Source organism: Cydia strobilella, chromosome 14 (assembly GCF_947568885.1).
Source record: "Cydia strobilella chromosome 14, ilCydStro3.1, whole genome shotgun sequence".
NCBI lineage: Eukaryota > Metazoa > Arthropoda > Insecta > Lepidoptera > Tortricidae > Cydia > Cydia strobilella.
Genome location: NC_086054.1, coordinates 13,586,858 through 13,609,277, shown reverse-complemented (window position 1 = coordinate 13,609,277; position 22,420 = coordinate 13,586,858). Strand labels below are relative to the sequence as shown.

Below are 22,420 nucleotides of genomic sequence, written 5' to 3'. Positions count from 1 at the left end.
CGATCATGATGGGAAAGGTAGCTGGAAATAGGAAAGATGGCGGTCGAAGGAAATCGTGATTGCGTAACATCCGAGAATGGACCGGGATTAAAAGGGTGGCCGAACTCTTTCGCCTCGCCAAGGACAAACAAAAATATGCGGAGCTGACTGCTAACCTTCACTAGTTGGAGAAGCACCTTAAGAAGAAGAAGCTTCTTGAGCAGGGTCACAACCGACTAGACTAGAAGGCCGTTGTTGAAGTATAATACGTTAATACATATTAAAATACGGAACAGAATACTCCATTGTGTCTGGCCATCAAACAGACAGGTCATTTAGTATTCCGTCGGCGTTCTTCACGAGATGTTATCACGTATAATAGTGGCCTGGCTGATACCCTCTGATACTGTTACTATATTTGAATAGCTTGGGCCCTATTCGACTTGTTATCCCTCTATCACCGAGCGGTGTCAAAAAGTGTCATTTTCTCTAATTGTTACGTTATAATATTGTCGCTGCAGTCTTTCTTACCGCTTTTAATTAGGTTTTGAGCATTACGAAAAGTGTAACTAAGTTGTGTTTTTGTAGTCCAGCTTTGATTGGTTCATTCGATTGCTTAAGACTGGCCTACGAGTTTTGAAAACCCTTTAAAATACAAAATATGTACTTCGGAACCAAGTCATCAACGAGTCACAGACAGGTTTATTTAAAAAAAATGTCACCTATCCCTAACAATTGTCTATTCACCTGCCTTTCTTCAATAGTTATAATGATAGTGAATAGTTATGAATTTCATGTTATCAATTTTTGTTTTGTACAATAAAGTGATTTACTACTACTACTACTACTACTATAATATATACAATAGCGTTGAGAGCAAATAGGATTCAATATCACTAACACAATAGTGGATGTTATCTCTGGGACGTGGAAACAATGACATATTGAACGTCGGGAGTGCCCGTAAAACATATAGGGTTATCAAACTGGTGTGTGAACGAGACACCGGCATGTGATGTCCCTCTCGCACACCGGAGCGGCGTACGGATCCGCGTCCAATGTAAGGGCATGAGCTCATATGAGCCGCACTTCGAAAACTGAATTTTGATTGGATAATCACATGTTCGGACATGCTTGTATCATTTTGTATAGAAATGTCCATACTACGTAACCCTTCTTTATTTGTTATTAAATTTGTCTGCATGTCGCTTTCGAAGATTGGAAAATCTGTGTGACGTGTGCTACAGCACCAAATACGCATCACAACAAGCGAACGCGAAGCGAAGCTATGCGGCGCGGGGTGAATCAATCCTTTGATACCTATAGAAGTGTCCTACGTGGGCGATATCGTTGCGAACGCGAACGCCGTAGGCCCGCCGCGCCGCGCCGCTTCGCGTTCGCGAGTTGTTCGCTTACGTGAGACGCGGCGTTAGATACGTTTTCAATTAAATTAAGCAGAAACAATAACAATAAATTAAAACCAACGTCAATGGCATTTATATACTTAATATAGGAATATTGCAAAACATAATTGAAACGTAATTAATTAGTTAATTACTGTACTATAGTTGAAGTAAAACAAAGGAGTTGCACTTGCAACGTGACGTCACAAACACATCTGCCATTGTTGTATGTTGTAAGTTGTAACCAACGTGTGATTGTCAACGGAGGTCACGTACGATCACGACGTACGATCGGTACGGTACGATGGACCTAGAACTTATTGATCTAATGATTTTGTAAAGTTATTTTGTTGCAGGGTTAAACATTCCGAAATAAATTTGATATCACAGTAATTTAAATGTATTTAACCTAGCTTATTAGCTGCTAAAAGGGAATGCCTTGGAAATCATTATTTGGTAAAGTGGGACTGCTGTTGGTTCTTTCTTTTTTAAATGTTTTTGAACTTACTGCTATGGGGCTGTCAAGTCTTATTGCCCAATAATATTTTTATATTTATTTTTCACTGCACTACATAAAGCACTGGTTTGAAACGCAGCGTACTACGTAGGCGAACAAGTCTTATTGCCCAATAATATTTTTATATTTATTTTTCACTGCACTACATAAAGCACTGGTTTGAAACGCAGCGTACTACGTAGGCGAACAACACGCGAACGCGATGCGAAGCTATGCGGCGCGGGGTGAATCAATCCTTTGATACCTATAGAAGTGTCCTACGTGGGCGATCTCGTTGCGAACGCGAACGCCATGGGCCCGCCGCGCCGCGCCGCTTCGCTGCGCGTTCGCGAGTTGTTCGCTTACGTAAGACGCTGCGAAAGGGTTTAATGACAGCTTGTCAGCGGTTGCTCAACCAAGTTAATCTGTATGGCGACACAATGGACCAATCAGCTAAAACCATTTTACACATTGCTTCATCTTTACATACAAAAACACTAGGAAAACAAACACACGACGGTTAAGGCGGTTCCCTGAGCCAGAAGGCGAAAAATCTCCTTATATGAACATGTTTTTCTAAGAGGCGTTGATATTCGTAGACGTGGAAAAAATAGAGGTAGTTCTTGACTATATTATCTTTAATATCATAGCTTCCGATACACGAATTATGACACTTCGCTCGATACAATTAATTCCCAAAGTAACCTCTAACTCGGACTTTTAATCCAACTTTACTCGGTTATTTATTATGTGATACTATATACAAAAAAAGAAGAAAAAACAATCTTAACTTAAATAGTAATTTCATAGCTTTCGAATTTCGATATTGTAAGGTAACGTTTTTAAAATAAATAAAAATCGACAAAATTCGATCAAAATTAACACTTGGCGCGCATGATCTTTCCCGTTCTTTCTTGCGAAATGTGACAGTGACAGCGGCAAACCGATGGAAAGGCCTTAACTCAATAAAAACAAGCTTTTATTGTATTTAAACGATGTTATATAATTATTTGGACCGTGTTTCCTACATACATGCCTACAATGAGACAATTATCTCGCAACAGCAACACTCTTAACTGTCCATCGGTGGTTAGGCCTTTTGTAATAAGGCGTACAACCTGTCAGTTAACAGTGTGAGCGATAGTACGTGAGCCTTGGTCAGTCAACCTTTGATGCGTGCTGTGCGTGCATGATAAAGGATAGCGACAACGAGCAATTTTATGTACAGGTTATGTAGTAAAAAAAAAATTACGAGATACTCTGTTTTTTAAGATTGGAATGAAATAGACTGAAAACATCCATAACAAACGTATGTACACCCGTATGTCCATTAGATAGGTAACAAGTGTTAGATGTTGAGGATATCTCAAACGGTCTTTTAGTTTTATTTTTAAATATCTGACAAGTGACAGATGGTTTGCCGCGGTTTTGGACAATAATGACATTGACAGGGGATTAAGTTAAGACAGAGAAAAAAAAAGCAAGTTGTTGGATAAGAGATTTGTATTGCTTTAATTATAGAAAACTCAAAATAAATAATCTATTGTAAACTAATTTGGAGTTTTAGTGAGTGTCTTATACAAGGGTTCGGGGGCTATTCAAGTATTCAACTCGTCGTGGTGTGGATGCAGGCTTCAGCATTCGTATTTAGGTATAGTACACCCAACATCAATAATTAACATTGAATACATTACATCAATAGTAGATTGTACAACGCACCCAGACTATCTTCCGCACTCTATACATAACATATCTACAGCAAGCTGTAAAGTTATCACATAATGCTAACTAGGTTCTTTTTTAGCTTAGTGTCATCCGCTACTAATAATACTGAGTATACCTACTTCCTAAGACTTCCTACCTCTGTTCAAAGCCCATCGTTAGAATAGGAGACAAGCCGGTAAGTGGAAAGCGAAGCAGCAGGTGAGGATGCAAAAACCAAGACGGATAGAGATAAATTCTTAGTCTGTTGAATTAAAATTCATCAACACAGTCAACCTTAGTGATTGAATGTCTTTGTATGGTGGGAGAAAAGTTGTTCCATTTGTTTTTCAAGAAAAATCGAGCTTACTGCGGTAGGCACTTACACCATGACGTGTCACATTTGTATTGAGGCATTAGTTATAACGTCGTAAGCGCCAGTCGCACTAAGATCCCTTTTGTATGAGAAATACGTCTGTTTTTCCATCTGGGAATATGTATAGAAAACTTCGTCCGTGCATTGTATATTGTTAAACATTAATTGACTCCTCAGTCTCACAGATGTCGATTGTAATACATAGTTAACTGGTAAAAACGTTTACCATTTTAAACCCGTGTTTTGCTACCTTAGAGCTTGGAGTAGGTATAATGGTTGACAGGGCCAGTTGGGCAAGATATCGTACAGCGAGAGTAAAGATTAGCTATTTGAAGGTTCAGTTCAAGCCGCACAAAAGACATGTCTTTATTGAACAGTCACTACCTCAAGATGCACTCGTGCGTGAAATCAGTTTCCATCAATTACGTTGACATCGATGGTTTTTAATGCAACCTATTATCTATTATGCTGTGTTATGTAATTAATAGTTGTGGCAGATAAACCGGCTACCTAATCCAGAAAATTCTTTGTTTTGTCAAGATCGTCCATTATAACTTGACTTCGTAATTCGTAACAACTATTCTTAATCGTAGATCATACTTGCATTGGTTTTCTTGAGGCGGTGGTAAGCGTTTTGTATTTATAGACTTAGCTGGCCGTCTGTTACACTGTGTAGTAACGTTTTACTTCAGGTAGACAAGGTAGGTATACTAACAACAACACTTACGAGTATGCGAGTCTACTGATGATTCATTTTATTAGATACCTATTGTATACTGGTAGCCATCAGATATATAGGAGCGGTCAAGGCGCTTACAAATATCTGAACACACCTTTATTGTCAAGGCGTTATAGTGCGTGTTCAGATATTGTGAACACCTTGGCCGCTCCGATATAGCTGATGGCAACTGTACACCTTTATTCCTGTATAGATAAAGTGAACTAATCTGCGACATACTAATATTTCACTTGTCCCTTTGACATAAGAATTAATATCGTCTGACTTACTTTTCACTCAATTAGTTCTAAAACATTCGCATAGCCATATCCGTGATTATATCTTATGCTTTATTATTATTACTGTCATAACCATGAACTTTAAACCAACGCCTATAATAACTTTATAAAATAATGGACATTAGTCTTAATGGCTGCATTCTCATTCTTTTATTCTATTTTGAACCTTGTTAGGAATAAAGAGGTTTTTTTTATAAAGACCGAACCATAACTTTTCGTCGGATTTTGAAATCCACCCATGCGCGACAGAGGCAACACGTCGAACGTGTCTCGCGGTAGGCTCTGCTCCCGCTGAACTGGACGTGCGTGGGAAAGGGCCCTAATTCGCAAAATTATTTGCATTGCGATTAATGATTGGAGAATTCTTGTACGTGTTTTGCGTGTCGTGTTACTGAATGAACGACAATGTACAAATCCGCCTAGCGACGAGCTCAACAGAGTGGAAACGTTTTTCTCGCGGAAGCGGCCGGTTGCAAAAACCGCCAATTAAGACTGATCCGCTCCATTTCTCCAATTCCTGATTGGATGACGCAAAAACTGAACGTAGGAAGTTTTAGATGATACGAAACAATAGTTTACTTATTAGGCTTTCTTTGTCAGTTTTTTTTATATTTAGATCCAGTTGATGTTTTATTGGAAACTTGAGATTGAGCTAATATAAAAGGTACAGTTGTATTATAGCCTTAGTACCTCCTTACAGCGATCTTTGTAATACCACGGCCATTTAAAAACACTTGCAATTGATACTGTACTGTACATAGCCCTGTTTGTCAAAATATGGTCAAAAATGTCAAAATGCACCATCATTTTATTGTAAATAAATAACATTAAACAACTATCATAGGCAGGTAGTTATATAGCGAATGTAGATTTATTAATGTAGCTTTAAACGGTGCAAAGTGTATAACATGCACAAACACGCGTATTCGAAAACAAAATCCTTAACACAACTACAAGGAAACGTTAAAAAACAATCATAACTGATTATCTTATCAAACCTGTAACCAGACACCAAACGGTTCAACCTTCGGTTACTACCTACGTATTCCATACGCCATAACCTTTACATTCATTCACCTTGATTAAATATACAACGATATCCTAATTCCTATTTGACAATCAACATTATAATCGAACGAAACCCAATTTACTTCACGTTTACCTTTAAACATGGGCCCCGTCGTAATAACATTTATACTCATATAAAGTAAACACTTATTAGGTACCTGAAGCACCGATACCGACCATCAATCATTTGGCTTTGAATTCAGAGCCTTACGTGGACCCCTCCACCCCACCCCACCCCTACCGTAACCTTCACCTTCATACACTCCATTTAAAGAAAGCAAGGGCCTGACACTCTTTGTTAGAGAAAGATACGTCTTATTGCGATTCCTATAAGAGGAAAGAGAAAATAGTGCCATGCTTTGTCCTTATCACCGACCGGGTGGCATCATATGTAGGAGGCGATGGCGAAATACCGAAATTTATAAGAGTGAAAGAGAAAAAATCCTATGCAGCCTAAATTTTATATGAATATTCTTTCTCTTACCCCCGGTCGCTCGGTGGCGCATCTATAACTACTTGTATATACTATGTCTATGATTTAAAGCAAAGTAGCAAACACATACACCTGAAACATCGGTAAACCATCGTATCTACCGTCATCAATTAAATTGTATTGAATCGGGCGATTGGTTCGCAGCCTTGCACAAGAATGCTCCCATATTCTATAACCTTCACCTTAATTCTACCCCTTTAAAGCAAACAGATACACCAATCAAATTCATCAATCAAATTGTATCGAATCGAACGACAAGCCTAGCCTAGCCTAGGGGGTAGCCTTGGACAAGACTACCCCCTATGTAACCTCTACCTTGCTCGCTCGATGGACCTTGATTCACGGAGCCAATGCCAAGAGCTTCCCGGCTCCCGGCCGTTATCAGTCAAATCGAATGAGGGCTACCGTGTATGAATTTGTCGCTAGAGGCGCTAGTGTAGCGTGATGAGGTCTCCGAAATGTCAATTGTCACTGTTTCTGTGTGTATTAGCCGCGTTTATTACAATTATAATGAACTAGCTTTTGCCCGCGACTTCGTCTGCTTGGTCTTAGTAACAGCAGCTAAAGTAAGTATAGCGCCTGGAAAAATTCTCATAGCAATCATTCAATTTGAGCATATTACGCACACAAATTAGCAGGCACTTCATTAATTATCTCAATTCCACCCCGGTTTTTACTTTCTGAAGGGATGATTTTCGGGATAAAAACTATCCTATCTCCTTCTCAGGGACTCAACCTATCTCTATGCCAAATTTCATCTAAATCGATTCAGCGGTTTAAGCGTAAAGAGGGAACACAGACAGAAAGTATGGATTTGAGAACTATTTGTAATATCTCGGATTATTTATTGAAAATATGAGTTACGGCACAATGAGCGTCAGTACTTTAAATTTTAAAGTTTAAAAGTTAAGAAAAAGAGGTGCAAAACTAAGCGGGCCCAAGGAGCAACTTATTAAGAGGTTAGATTTTTTTACGGTACGGTGTTATTGTATGTATTAAATATGATAACAATTAAAAACTTTGTCGCACCCATAACAACAATGACTTTGACAGCTGTACTTCGGACCTTACTCAACAGTGGCGCCAACTGACGAGCATAAAAACAGTAGCCCTTATTGAACGAACCGTTTTCTCGTAAGCCTTGGACTACCCTTATGCCATAACCTCTACCTTGCTCGCTCGATGGACCTTGATTTGCAGGCAATGCCAAGAGCTTTCAGACGTCCTTCGGTTTAACGGTGCGGGTGCGATGAATCATTTCGCTGTTCGCGTTATTTGCATGCTGTATTCACGTTAGCCTTGTCTTTTGTGTTGTGGTGAGATTTGTTATTAAAATTGTGGTGAGGTTCTGTAAGAAAGTTAATGAATTAAGTTTAAAAATAGTAAAACAATACCTACTTATAAGAAATAATAACTGGCATTTGAAATCGAGGTGACATAATGACTTTCATAAAATTAAAGATCCTAGTTGACCCGAGTTGTAGTCCCTATGAGAGCGCGGAAAAGTTTTACCAGTGACTGCTTTGTACAACACTCTTTAAATAGATGTTTTTGTTGAAATAAAAAATATTATTATTGTTCACTTGCAGATATTCTGTTTTTCTTTAACGTCGAATGAAAGTGTTCATAATTTCAGTACAAATTTCGAGGCGGGAAAACCCATTAAATTTCGTCATCCAAAATGTAAATAATGACAATGGACTGAAAGACAACTTGCAATTTAATTGTTGCAGAAAATAACAATGAAAGCACACTTAAATTTTCAATTCGCAAGGATTTAAAATTACATTGTTGTTCAGTATGCTAGTATAAATACTCAGATCATGACATTTCATGGTTATGTAAAACCGGCCAAGTGCGAGTCGGACTCGCGCACGAAGGGTTCCGTACCATTACGCAAATAACGGCAAAGAAAATGACGTCTGTTGTATTAGGAGTCCCACTTAAATATTTAAGTTATACTGTTTTTAGTATTTGTTGTTATAGCGGCAACAGAAATATATCATCTGTGAAAATTTTAACTGTCTAGCTTTCACGGTTCATGCGATACAGCCTGGTGACGGACAGCGGAGTCTTAGTAATAGGGTCCCGTTTTGACCCATTGGGTACGGAACCCTAAAAAGGCGAAAACAGAGGCAGGATTTGAATCAGCATCTGTTTATACGAAATGAATCGTTCGGTAATTGTAAATAATTCAGATCTTCCCGGGCGATAACTCATAAAGCAGTTAAAGAATATGGATAATATGAAAGTCTTATATTGACCGGGATATAGACCGTGGTCAATATAAGTCTAGTGAAACTAACCGTGAATAATTCAAAACTCTAATATAAAAGTCATATGACGTTACGACGAGCCCGGGAAGTTATTACTAACGAAACTTGTAGGTATACCTGGTCCGCTTTTCAACACACTACCTTCGAATGATACGAATATATGCGCGAACCTTGATACATAGCTGCCAATGATGAATCATCCTAAAAATCCTAAGCTGCTACATAAATGTGATGATTGTGATGTGTAAGCTTTGAACCAACATATTCAGCGACTCTAAAGCTTTATGACCTAACCTAACTTCTAATAGCACGGCAATAGCACGCGTGAACCTTGATACATGGCAGCCAATGCCACTGTTATTAGCGTCCGTTTGTTTGGGTTCGTGCCGTCACGCGAACGGTAGGGTTGGACGTAGGACAAGCCTTGTTATTTGTATTAAGTACCTACTTTCAACCCTACCCAAAGGGTAAAAACGGGACCCTATTACTAAGACTCCGCTGTCGGTCTGTCTGTCTGTCTGTCTGTCTGTCCGTCTGTCTGTCACCACACTATATCTCATGAACCGTGATAGGTCGACAGTTGAAATTTTCACAGATGATGTATAGTTTGTCAAAGGACTGTCTCATTTCAAACATAGACAGAGAGAATCATACTATCTTTGTCTTACACTATAGTACTAGCGCCCAAAAGAAAGGAATGAGTATAATTTTCCTGGTTGTTACTGACTGACAAATTGGTTTGACCAACTATATTTCTATACGCTATAACAACATATACTAATAAAAACCGGCCAAGTGCGAGTCGGACTCGCCCACCGACGGTTCCGTACTTTTTAGTATTTGTTGTTATAGCGGCAACAGAAATACATTATCTGGGTTGATGAGATCCAGCCTGGTGACAGACAGACGGACAGCGGAGTCTTAGTAATAGGGTCCCGTTGTTACCCTTTGGGTACGGAACTCTAAAAACAGAATAAAATTAATATTTAAGTGAACCTCCCATACAACAAACGTGATTTTTTTGCCGTTTTTTGCGTTATGGCATGGAACCCTTCCTGCGCGAGTCCGACTCGCACTTGGCCGGTTTTTTCAACTCTTAGCCATACTTTGTAAGGTACACGCGAGTACACGCGGCCCACACCAATTTTGGTGTCTAGCCATAGTAGTTGCCAAAGGTAGTTGCCGCGCACCGCTTGCTCGCGCTTGCGCCACCTAGCGGCCATAGCGGTAAATCTTCTGTACCTAGTAGTATTATTTATTCTGTGCTACGACGCGGTAGAGCCTGTAGCACACCTTATATAAAGTAATAAATATATATATACATATTTTATAATTTATTTTTCCTGCCTACCCACTAATTCTTCTTAATATTAGATCGCATACCAATACAACCCATAGAACGTTTTCATTGCTCCTAAAATATAAAAACACAGCCAAATTTAATTCTTCCGTTCTCCTGAATGACATCTGCCACGAAACATCACGTTTACCCCAAAACGCCTCCTACAAGCCACCCTCCCCAATCTCCCCATGACCATAACTTTCACCCCCCGGCCGTGGCTCCGAACCTTGCCCAGTCACGGCCGTCTTGCGCCCTTGTATCGTCTAATGTTAATAAATGACTCTTCACATACCTTATTGTGATGGAATAGGGCTCAAAAATGGTCAAGTAAGAGTGTTGCTACTATACAGTCGCCATCAGATATATCGGAACGGCCGATGTGCTCAAAACTATCTGAACACACATTAACGCCTTGGACAATAAAGGCGCGCTCAGATATTTGTGAGCACTTTTGCCGCTCCGATATATCTGATGGCGACTGTACGACCCCTACCCATGAAACTTATCAAACGTATGGCTTTGGAATAAGGCTTACGTTTGTATATTTTTAACATGCCAGTTTTAAAAGCTCAGAAGCGAAAAGGTATATGTTAAACTTTGTTAATGCCTTTATTTGACACTGAAGGCTGCTTAAAGGTTTTTAAGGCCGAGCTAATTTAGTTTTACGTGGATGTTTGTTTTGAATTAGCATGTATTAGTGTTTAGGGCGCAGCGGGAGATAATTTAGAAGTTGAATGATAATTGTACGGGTAGGTAAGTAGGTAGGGTACTTTCTTTTTTATAGGTGTGGCTGTGGGTGGAGGGCGGTGGGATACAGAATATATAGTATGTAGTTAGTAGTAATGAAGTGCCACTGTAGAACAGAAGCCGTGTTTAACTACTAAAGATCTCATTCCCTTAGCACATTCTGTTTTAGAGTGCTCTCAAACTTTTCATATAAGCTAATTTCATCAAACAAAATATAGTTTACATAGCTAACTCTGCACAGACTTTGCAATTACAAAGTGTGGGAGTTTCTATGAATATGATGTTTGTTTTAACACTGTTAGCTGCAGAGTTAGCTATCACGGACTCTAAACTCCAATTACATTTACGGTTTGTTCCAAACGGCCGGTAATTATTTTTTTCCTAGCCCGAGCTTCAACCGCGAAAATCTCTATTGCTCGAATATGCAAGAGTGATAGAGGCAGATAACCAAAATTCAATTTGCGCGGGAGACCTTCTGATCCTTGAAATATGGCGATAACAACTGTCATTTAAAGAAGTCCACAGATGTCAGACGGTTTAAACTTGCCTATAAAAAATAATAGCCCTAAGTTAATTTAAAACCAATAACCGGGTAATAAGAAACACAAATTAGCATTCATTTATGTAACGGTGACGCACATTGTTTTGCGATCGGCTTAACCTACTAACGTGTTTTTATGACTTTTCTCGTTTTCACTAACTTATACCGTTCCCAGACATGTGTATAACTTATTGTTATTTTCGAAAACAATTTCAAGTGTATATGTACTTAAACTCAACAGCGAAAATGTATTTAAGGAGACTTTTCATTAGTATAAATTTTTTTAGCTCTTAAAATTTCCTTACTATAAAATGTGTAAAATAAAACGTATTTTCAACAAAAAAAAAAAACAGGGGGTAGGTATACCTACATAATTACATACGTACACAGGCTACTTTTTTTTTAAATCAACCCCTTACGATTACGAGTAATTGCTCATAGCTTAGATATCTACTACAGCTGACTGTATGTAGTTTAACTTAATCTTCAATGCACAGAAACGATCAAATACTTTGTACACGTCCTTTGTCCAAAGTTTGATTAGATCAACAGATACACAAGTGTGGGATTATCATATTCATCACAAGCAACCGTGATATAGGTGCTTGACCCCAGTATTTACGTTCGTGCTGCCTTTTTTTTATACTACGTCGGTGGCAAACAAGCATACGGCCCGCCTGATGTTAAGCAGTCTCCATAGCCTATGTACGCCTGCAACTCCAGAGGAGTTACATGCGCGTTGCCGACCCTAACACTCCTCTCCCTCGAGCTCTGGCAACCTTACTCACTGGCAGGAACACAACACTATTAGTAGGGTCTAGTGTTATTTATGCTTACCACACAATTGTGGTCACACCTTTTCATTTCAGGGCATATTGGGGTTTGGGGTCGTGCGCGTTGGATGGTCTGCCATCTTGTGGCCTGCATCGGAAACATAAACATGTACATTGACACTTCACTTTTAGTATCTACTTAAGATTACTTCCAATCAAACATTTTCATAATCATTAAGGAAACGACTAAATAACTTTAAAAAAAAACTATAGTTTTATTCGATTTTATGACAGATTTTCAAATACATATATCTAAATTATTTATTTACTTTATTTTGGTTTTATAACAGTTATGAAACGTTGCAACAAAGTATGTACATAAAATATGAGTCCATTTGTAAATCAAAACCAAAATATAAGTATAATATTAGTCTTTGAAAACTTAGATTTAACTCCAACTCCAAAGCCTGTTTAGGTCAGTTGTACACCTCTTGTATTTCCTATGCTGTGTTTGATCAAAATTTAAATTTTAAGTGTCAGTTGCACCATCTGCATTTGACAGACTGATCAACGTCACCCGGCGCGTGGCGGCGGTTTACTATAAAACTTTCCATACAATAAAATTTAGCGAACATTTTAACGATAACAAACAGTTTGGTGCAACCGACCCAAAATCTCCTCACGTAAAACAATGGATATACATGCAGTTAACAGGCCATAAAAGAACCAAACAAAAGAGTGTCGTAAAACAAACCCGAAATAATCTACGACGGTAGCAGAATGAAGTTACGACTGCGTAAGGACATAAAAATAATCGTAAAATACGTAATGAGTTTATATTTGTTACTTAATTCCTTCGTATGAAAAACTTTACGGTATCAAATATTTCCGGAAGATAGTTTTAATTTGTAAAATAAATAAGGTAGAAGGGATTTTGATATGAAATATAGCAGATATCGTTAATTCCTTCATTCTTATTAAATATATGGCCCTGACTAAAGAACCCACGGTCAAAGCCATGAATTGACAAACATACTGAGTACCCTGTTGATCGAAATGATACACCATCGTCCACAATGCAAACTGATATTTCCGGAGTTTTGATCTATAAATAAGGAAAAAGGGATTTTGATATGGAAATTCCATAATGTAATATACCTAAAGGGACCCCCTGAGTCCACTGAATATGAGTCCGCCGGACGATATCGGCCTGTCAGTTGTTCGGAATTGTCAAATTTTTGTTCTAACTGATAGCCCGATATCGTCCGCCGGACTGATAGTCAGTGGGCCCCTTAACAGATAGTATTGTCGCCGTATATGGCCCTGACTAACATACTGAGTTTACCCCGTTTATCGAAATGATACACCATCGTTAACAATGTTAACTGACAGATCGTAAATTTTATTGCAATAACATAAGGTCCTCCCATGACCAGAGTGCTGCTGTGTACTCCATCGTAGACAAATTAGACAATAATAGCTTATGCGTTTAACGCTATACAGTTCCTTTTTCCTCAACCACGCATAGATAACGCCTACATATACATTAAATACATAAGTCATATAGATTACCTATTTAAGAAACGTTGTACTTTTAGATTCTACTCACCTATGAATCATAAAGGCCCCTGATATCACGAGATACCCAAATCTTGAACAAATAAGAGTAATTACTATTGTTACGTAAGTAGGAAGTTGCTCCGCCTTGAAGAACTGGGAGCCGAATTTCCTTCATATTTTAATCGACAATGAATGCTATTGTTAAAATGTTTAAGGAAGTCGTTTATCGCAGAAAACGGCAGTTATCCGTATTAGTTAAGTGAATGAAATGCCGCAACATCTACAAGGCCCTATTTGCCAAAATGTTGGTGAAGCATATCTTGACATCGAAAACGAAATTCACGCAGCCAAACAAAGCAAATACAAACTTAGAAGTGTCAGTGAATTGTTGGCTTGGTTGGCAATGTTTTATCAAGGTATATTGTCAGCGTTTGACTTGTACGGCCGAGTGCAGAAATCAGCAAACTTTAAAATTCGTGTCGTCCGGGGTTTAAAAAAAACTAAGTTATCTAAGACACTTCGAAAAACGCCTTCCGTTATCCTTTTTTTATACGTTATATTTATTGGCTGTATACATTGATTTCTTAGTCTAACTAAACGTGTCTTTTAAAGGTAAGAAACAATAAGTACGTTTTGATACATATACATATTGGAGAAAATAATTTTAATAAGTCAAATGCGGTTTGTTAATTAATGCCTGCCTGAGTGAATGTGTAATATGTTTTCCAATATAATTTGCAGACGTCTATTGTCATAGAATATTTTTTATTTTGTACTAATTTTTTTTTGACTATTTTTATTTAGCCCCCATAAATCTTGACATAAATCTATTTATTTTATTTAGTCACCGATAACAATTTTTCCCTAAATATAGGTTACATTACACGGGCAATGGACCTGTCATTCATCTTTATTGATAGTAGGCCACTCCGGTTAATGATCTAGTGATGATAAGGAGATTCCATTGTCACCAAGACGTGCGTCAGATAGTCAGATGTGACACTAATATAGCTCGACTCGATTACGCGTCAGATAAGTCATGATTATTAACCTCGTCGGGCGCAATGTGCATTACAATGTACACCCGTGTCACAGAATAAGTAATAGTATTATCATACAGAACGGCCACGCACTGCCCCGCCCCGACTCGAATTACCTCGCCCCGCGACAGCAGATTGACGGCCGTTTGCCGGCCGCTCGAATTTTTGCTTTCTCAAATCGACTAAATTCATCCCAATTTACAACAAGGTTCAAGTTAAAAATAGGAACATTTTGATTGTGGGCCATAGTAGAAACTAGTTCAAACAAATGTAAATTGGTTATCAAAAATTCAGATAAACGTAGTATTTCGCGAGATTACACTTAGAGCTTTTTACGTACTCTTTTTACATTTCACATCTAGGTAATCTAATAATTCTAATACACCGCGTTCATGAAAACGACCAGCAAATTCGTCGAACAGATTAACCCAAATAGCTAATCCGTAATACTGTTTTGATTACTAATAGCGTAATAAAAATCGTTTGACCCCAACTCAGTTATCGCCGGCGCAAAACGTTGCCTCTCTTTCTGGCATATCTTTATTGTGCCCAAGTGCAAAAGAGACAGATCGGCAATATATCATCAGGTCAAGCCGTTACATTTATTCGGTTTATCGTTTTATGGTTCACTTATCGGTCACAACTCTCACAAGTCTCGCGCTACTGACCTTTTACATTAAACACATTGTTTACGTATTCCGTTGTAAATCGTCGTACGTGGGTTTTACTTGAGATCGTACATAACGAGTACCATCGTATGAGCGTTTATGTGGCAGGTGTGACGTAGCAAGTAGCAACCGTAAGTTTAGTTCCATACTGTCTGTGGTTAGAAGTAAGAATCAATTCGTCTCCTGCTGATTGTTGCCGATAAATGAACTATCGTACACAATATACAAGCTGACTACAGTATACAAGCTGACTTTCAAACGAATGCTCTACAAGCACCTGCTAGATACTGTCTAGTGAGACCCCCCCCCTCCCCCCTTCCCCGCACATGCAAAAGTATATTTATGAATATTATATAATAAATTTGTATATGTATTTATATTGTTTATTTATGAAGTTTATAAAGGTATTATAGTATATAAATATCACTAGTTTGTATATTGGCGTTAGTATTAGAATTTATATTTAGAACATTTTTTTTCGCATCGCGCTGCACCCACCTTAACTAATTTCTGTTTGGCCCAGTGGTTGACTGGTAGAGAATGCCTCAAGGCATTAAGTCCGCCTTTTGTACTTGTTCTTGTGCAATAAAGTTTAAAATAAATAAATAAATATATTAATAACGGGTCACTCGCGTATTTTAAGTCGCAAAACACGTCGATACGTGAGTGACCCGTTATTAATATATTTAATATGTCTGTGTCTCACGGAAGTTTTGTTATATCGTACACAATGTTGAACTTAAAATTTATACGTCTAATTGTAAATGTGTGCGAGGCGCCCAAAAAAAATCACGTTTGCTGTATGAGAGCTCCACTTAAATACTTATTTTGTTTCGTTTTTAGTATGTGTTGTCATAGCGGCAACAGAAATACATCACCTGTGAAAATTGTAACTGTCTAGCTATCACGGTTCATGAGATACAGCCTGGTGACAGACAGACGGACAGTGGAGTCTTGGTAATAGGGTCCTGTTTTTACCCTTTGGGTACGGAACCCTAAAAATTTATCTGGATGACAGATCATTAACGAAACGATTAAGAAAATTCACGTGACTATTTCCATACATTGTTTAAGTTTCGATTGGCGTGTTCTATCAACGGCTGTCATCTTGGCTAGGCGCCCAGTTAAAGGTGTTGTGGTACGCGTTGAATAACATATATGTCTTTGGTCACAGGTGTATAATGACGTATGTTAGGAAAAAAATGCATCGTTTGAACGACATTTTGCCAATTTAACTAAACAGTCTGTTGAAGAATTGAAAATAACATCAACTGATACTTTAGCTATAAATATAAATAAATAAATAATAATATATTTATTTCGAACATCAGTTCATTAGGTATATATTACAATAACTTAAATTAAACTAAAACTACTACTTAAATAACTAACTCAGCTAGCCCAACAGCACTCCTGTTGTCCATGTGCATGGCGTTCCACTTTATATTATATAAAATAATATATCTCTAATTTTCTACTTCATATAATTATTAGCACATCAACACTGTAACCAATATTCAAATTTAATGATGCATTCGTAGTATATCGTATTGCCCTCCTTATGAAACGTAAGGGGGTTCACTCACGGTACGATTCATCTTTACAATCCTTCGTTACATTAGAGGATATAACCAAACAGTGGCCATTAATAGGCGTTCCTCTCTGTCGAAAATAGGCGCCAATGGTCATACACATTGTATGGACTGACGTCTATCTGACATGGCTATTTTTACGTTACGTATACATTTGACGTGCCCCCGCAAATCGGCATACTGTTTTGTACAGAAAATTACAGACAAAGGCGTCTGGTTTGGTTATATCCTCTAAGTTACAGACCGATCAAAACGACGGATTGGTAGTGTATGTTAATATCGTTAACGATTTACTTAATCGAAGGCGATATCGGAAATCGCAACAAAAATCCGTGCAATCATAAATATCGTAACGATGAATCGACATTGTATGGCTCTTTGCGATCAACGATTTGATGATTGTCTCATTCTTGCGCAGAAGCCGCACGCATTGCATTCCTCGATCGCGCATCGATCGTAACGACCGATTGCTCCGTGCATGAGCGCTGCATCCCTCGATCGCGCATCGATAATAGTAACGACCAATTCCTCCGTGTGTTGACTGGCATTTTCGAAATGATCGATCGTCACGATTCTCGTTAGATAGATAGGAGCGATTAATCGTATCGTGAGTGAACCCCTTAACACTTAGTTTCGTCTTTCAAAGGACTTCTGTCATGTGCTTCAACAATATTCTCAATTTCTCAATCTTGAAAATCGAGCTATCGATATTCAAATGATCCTCGTATTGTTATTTTTATCATTTCTTATGAAACATAACACTTAGTTTCATCTTCCAAAGGCCGTGTCAATCGACTTTGATCTAAGTTGGAACATCTTTTACCTATAATCTGCTCGGGCATATTATACTAACCAATGTAACTACGGTTTCCGATTACTTATACTTATTACTCACCTCTAGTTCTAGACAAACTGGATACTTGTTCATAACGAATCAATCAGAATCTATTAACGAATTAGCTTATATTTATAATTACCAACGTGACCGTGTAAATTACAAGCAATCCTGACGTAACCATTCTATTGTTTCAGGCATCCGCAGTGAAGTTTCTCGTCGGTTATGGGGCAGCAGTCGACTTCGTTATAGAGAACATGCAACAACCGCTGGAGAGTTCATGACGAAAACCTAAGAAATTAGAGCGAAGAAAGTAGTGATAAGTTATCTTAAAGTTTTCGCTGACCGGATAGCAAAGATATCATTCGCGTCGGTGCTTTCAGTACAGTGAGACGTGTAGTGTTAATGTGACGGTGATAGTGTTATAAAATGCGTGTATTGTGGTCGCGGTTAGCAGCGCTGGGATGGTTGGCAGTCGTCGGATGCCATACGCCCGGCACGGAGCTGGAGTCGGTCCGGTACGGGCCGGGAGACGACCGGTTCACTAGTGACACGTTTACGCAGGCTAACATCAATATATCGTATAAGGATGAGCATGGGGAACAGTACTCTGAGACTTCTGAGGTAAGACCTTTAATTTTAATATAACACTACATTAGATGCTAGTGAGCTTTAGTAAAGGACAACTTCGTGAGGAAACCTGCATACATTCGCGAAGAAATTCAAAGGTGTATGTGAAGTCCCCATCACGCCTTTGGCCAGCCTAGGCACTATAGCCCAGACCATCTCGCACATTAGAGGCCTATGCCCAGCAGTGGGACGTAAACAGGCTGAGTTATAGTTACATTACTAAATATAACGGTCCCCGAACACCATGACCAAGTTTAACCTTAGACTCCAATGCCTAAATTAAGCTAAAATAAGAATTACGTAGGCACCTATAGACCTTACTTCACAAGATTTTCTTAATTTAACATCAAATTTTACAAAATTACCAACTCAATTATGAAGTCATACATAATTCTGTTCATATTTCATTCGCTGTCAGATAGCAGTTGTTATTTATTCTCGTAGCGTTACAAAAACCTACTGAAGAAAATTGATTTTTTTTTCAAAAAAAAAAAATCTAAATAAAATACTTCATCTTCAACAGTTATTCAGCAAGTAGGCCACAAGGGCACTTTTACACGTCAACATTGAATTTACATACAAGCAAAAAAAACATCATTTGTTTAACTAAACATTAGTTAAACAAAAGCGACAATTACTCTTGTATTTGCTACATAAATAAATTAAATAATGCTTATACGTTATGTAAAATTAGTGTTTGTTTGCTAATAACTCTTTTGGAAACGTTTTGGTAGACCGATTTGCATGTGTAAATGTACTTTGTATTATTTGTTCAGTTGGTACGTTGTTGTTTTACGCGTATTTGTTACACTACAAACATACATTTTGAGTTGCGTCTATGTACTCTATGTTATCTTACAATTAGTATACGCCTGTCGTGAAATGTAGGTTATTTGATGTGTCTTTTCATTTGACATGATCGCTAACATATCCATATATTATTCCGTACTATTATACCTACTAATTGCTAAAAATATTATAAATGCGAAAGTAACTGACTGCCTAAGTGTCTATCTGGCTGTTACCTCTTCACGCTTTAACCCCTGAGCTGAACCTATTAAAATGAAAATTGGTATAAAGAATGTTTGAGTTCCGGGGAAGGACATATGTAGTAGTAGTAGTAGTAGGAAACTCTTTATTGTACAAATATACACATTAAAAATTACATGGTACAAATAATAAGATGTACAAAGGCGAACTTATCCCTTTGAGGGATCTCTTCCAGTTAACCTTTGAGTAGATGAGAGGAGAAAGTGAAAAGAGGGTGACAAATGTAGCAAAATGTACAACAAGGTACCAGAAAGATAAAGGATATAAATACATACAAAATTAATAGGATAAACATATAATATATTACACAAAAAGGAATGGGGAAAATACACTAAAAATTGGAAAGAAGTAGAAAAATATAAAGCAACATACAATACAACATATAATAGTTTTTATAACGAAAATCAACCCATAAGGGGGCGAAAAGGGGACTTACTATAGAAATGGCATATCGCCAAGTTAACCAAGTTTATAAAGTTTAAAAAAAATATTTTTTTTTCATCACATCCGTGTGAATTAGCTCACACAGCATAAGAACAATGTACAAAGTATTTTAAGATTGTTTTGAATAAATAAATATAAAAAAAACATCAATGCAAGTACAAGCGTTGCTACTGTTAAACTTTTCTCGATATTTCTGTACGTGGCTGCTTTAATTCCGAGGGTTTCCACGTGCATTTGATAACTTGGTCGTATTGCTAAGGGCACTACGTTAATACTCGCCTATATGTAGGTCTCTTACAAAATCGTCCTTAGTGAAAGGCAGTTAGTCCGTAACATGTGTTTTTATGTTATTAAGGTGTTTTAATAGGTTATAAAAAGTTTAATCCAGTCAAGATTATGTGTACCTATAAATTATACGTATGTAAAAGTTAATATCCCCGGTTTGACGGATGAAATTTGGTTTGACGATTAAAAAATGTGAGGACAAGTTTAACTCTAAGTCGATGTCGATAAAATTATTACGTAAGACAGTACTGTTGTGTTATTTTTAGGGTTCCGTATCCAAAGGGTATAAAACTGGGACCCTATTACTAAGACTCCGCGCGCTGTCCGTCTGTCTGTCACCAGGCTGTATCTCATGAACCGTGATAGCTAGACAGTTGAAATATTCACAGGTGATGTATTTCTGTTGCCGCTGTAACAACAAATACTAAAAACAGAATAAAATAAATATTTGAGGGGCGGGGAGGGGGGGTTATACAACAAACGTGATTTTTTTTGCCCTTCGTGCGCTAATAGTCCGACTCGCAACTGGCCGGTTTTAATATTAATATAATCGCTTTTACAATAAAATGATCTATTTACAATTGCAATAAGAATATATTATAAAGTTTGCTATTAGATAATAAAGTAACATATTGTTTACTTCAAGGATGAGTCACGTTTGTTATTATGACTATAAATTGCTTGCTATCGATATCGATAACACTTGAGTTGATATTTAATTAATCACTTGCACTGGTACGTTTTTGCCCCCAAAAAACTGGGCTATGTAAATCAACCTGCAACTTCTCAACAACCATCTGAGTTAAGCGATAGACCTATAATGACTTGAGTTTCCAGTTTCCATTTAATTCAGTACAAAATCACGTTAATTATCATAAAACAAACTAGGTTATCAAGTGTTGCCATGTTATAAGTACAACACAACATTAACTGATAAATTGTAAATCCTTAATTGGGATATTGACACACTTGGAATTTTAGACTTAATCTAGAATTCTAGGTCAACTAGAGTCGGACTCAGACCAAGCCAGCTCTTCATGACATTTGCAATGAAGAAAAATATGTGACGTTTTCAACCAAAAGGTACCACATTGTCGCTTGTTGATAAGGTTGATTTCGAATTGAAGCTATATGGAAATAGCGCCTTACTGACAAGCGAAAATAAGTACCCTTTTGGTTGAAAATGGCACTTATTACGATTATAATGACACTCACTCACTTAATTTTGCTCAACTCGGTGCAAGGTTAGTTAAGACGGATAGTATTATGTCGGATTAAAGGGGAGATTAAACAATATATCGAAATCATAAAAAAAAACAATCTTCTAAATGTTAGGGCGACGTAAATACAGAGAGAGTATAACAATCTAGACCAAAGGTTTTACGAAAACTATAGCAATAATATTTAATTTGTGATTTTTAATAAATTAATGATTCGTATGAAGTTTGGAAATCCTTTTCCTTACTCAATCCTTTTATTTTTCACCAAAGCATGTCAGTCTTACGTGCTTAATCGACTACTCTACCGTAACGCAAAACTATAAAACAAGTGTACGTAAAAGATATCGAATAATTAATTTTCAAGTTTTATCGACATAGTAACATACTTACAAGTTACGAGTTGTCAGTTCCATTCGGGAACTAAACTAAAATCCGTCTAAGCTATGTGTGGAACCCTACCTTGCCACCTACCTTAAACACCAAATTTCTGTAAAAAACGTGAGGTTTATAGTATAAATTTAATTTTATAGTGGCACGGCCACACTTTGTCCTAGCCCTGCCTATAAATGGTTGGTGCGAAATTGGCTAATAGGCTCTGAAGCTCCTAAGAGTCACCGAACTCACCGACAATCGCATGTGATTTAAATTACATTGCGGCATTTGGTCCAGCGATTGAATTCATTGCTCCTACTTAGCCAGCATCAAATCGCATGCATGCTATTTGTTGCAACGTCTGTCTGTAGAAGCCTTGACGCGGACTCTAGCTAGACACACGGCAGTGTGTTGCCATTGAAGAAAAAACCGTGCGACACTACAGTGCTTCTGAACCCATTCAAGCCTTTTTCTACCACTGTAAGTACTGTAACTTTGTTATCACGTATCAG

At 37.7% G+C, this 22,420-nt stretch overlaps 1 protein-coding gene across 1 annotated transcript in view; it reads left to right on the top strand.

Moving 5' to 3' along the window:
- The window catches only part of LOC134747264 (E3 ubiquitin-protein ligase goliath-like), a 104,506-nt gene that overhangs the window by 38,462 nt on the left and 43,624 nt on the right, over positions 1-22,420 (top strand). The window contains exon 3 of the mRNA XM_063681879.1: positions 18,105-18,531. Coding sequence (XP_063537949.1) covers positions 18,337-18,531 — 195 coding nt within the window. The 5' untranslated portion in view covers positions 18,105-18,336. The remainder of the gene's footprint in view (positions 1-18,104; positions 18,532-22,420) is intronic.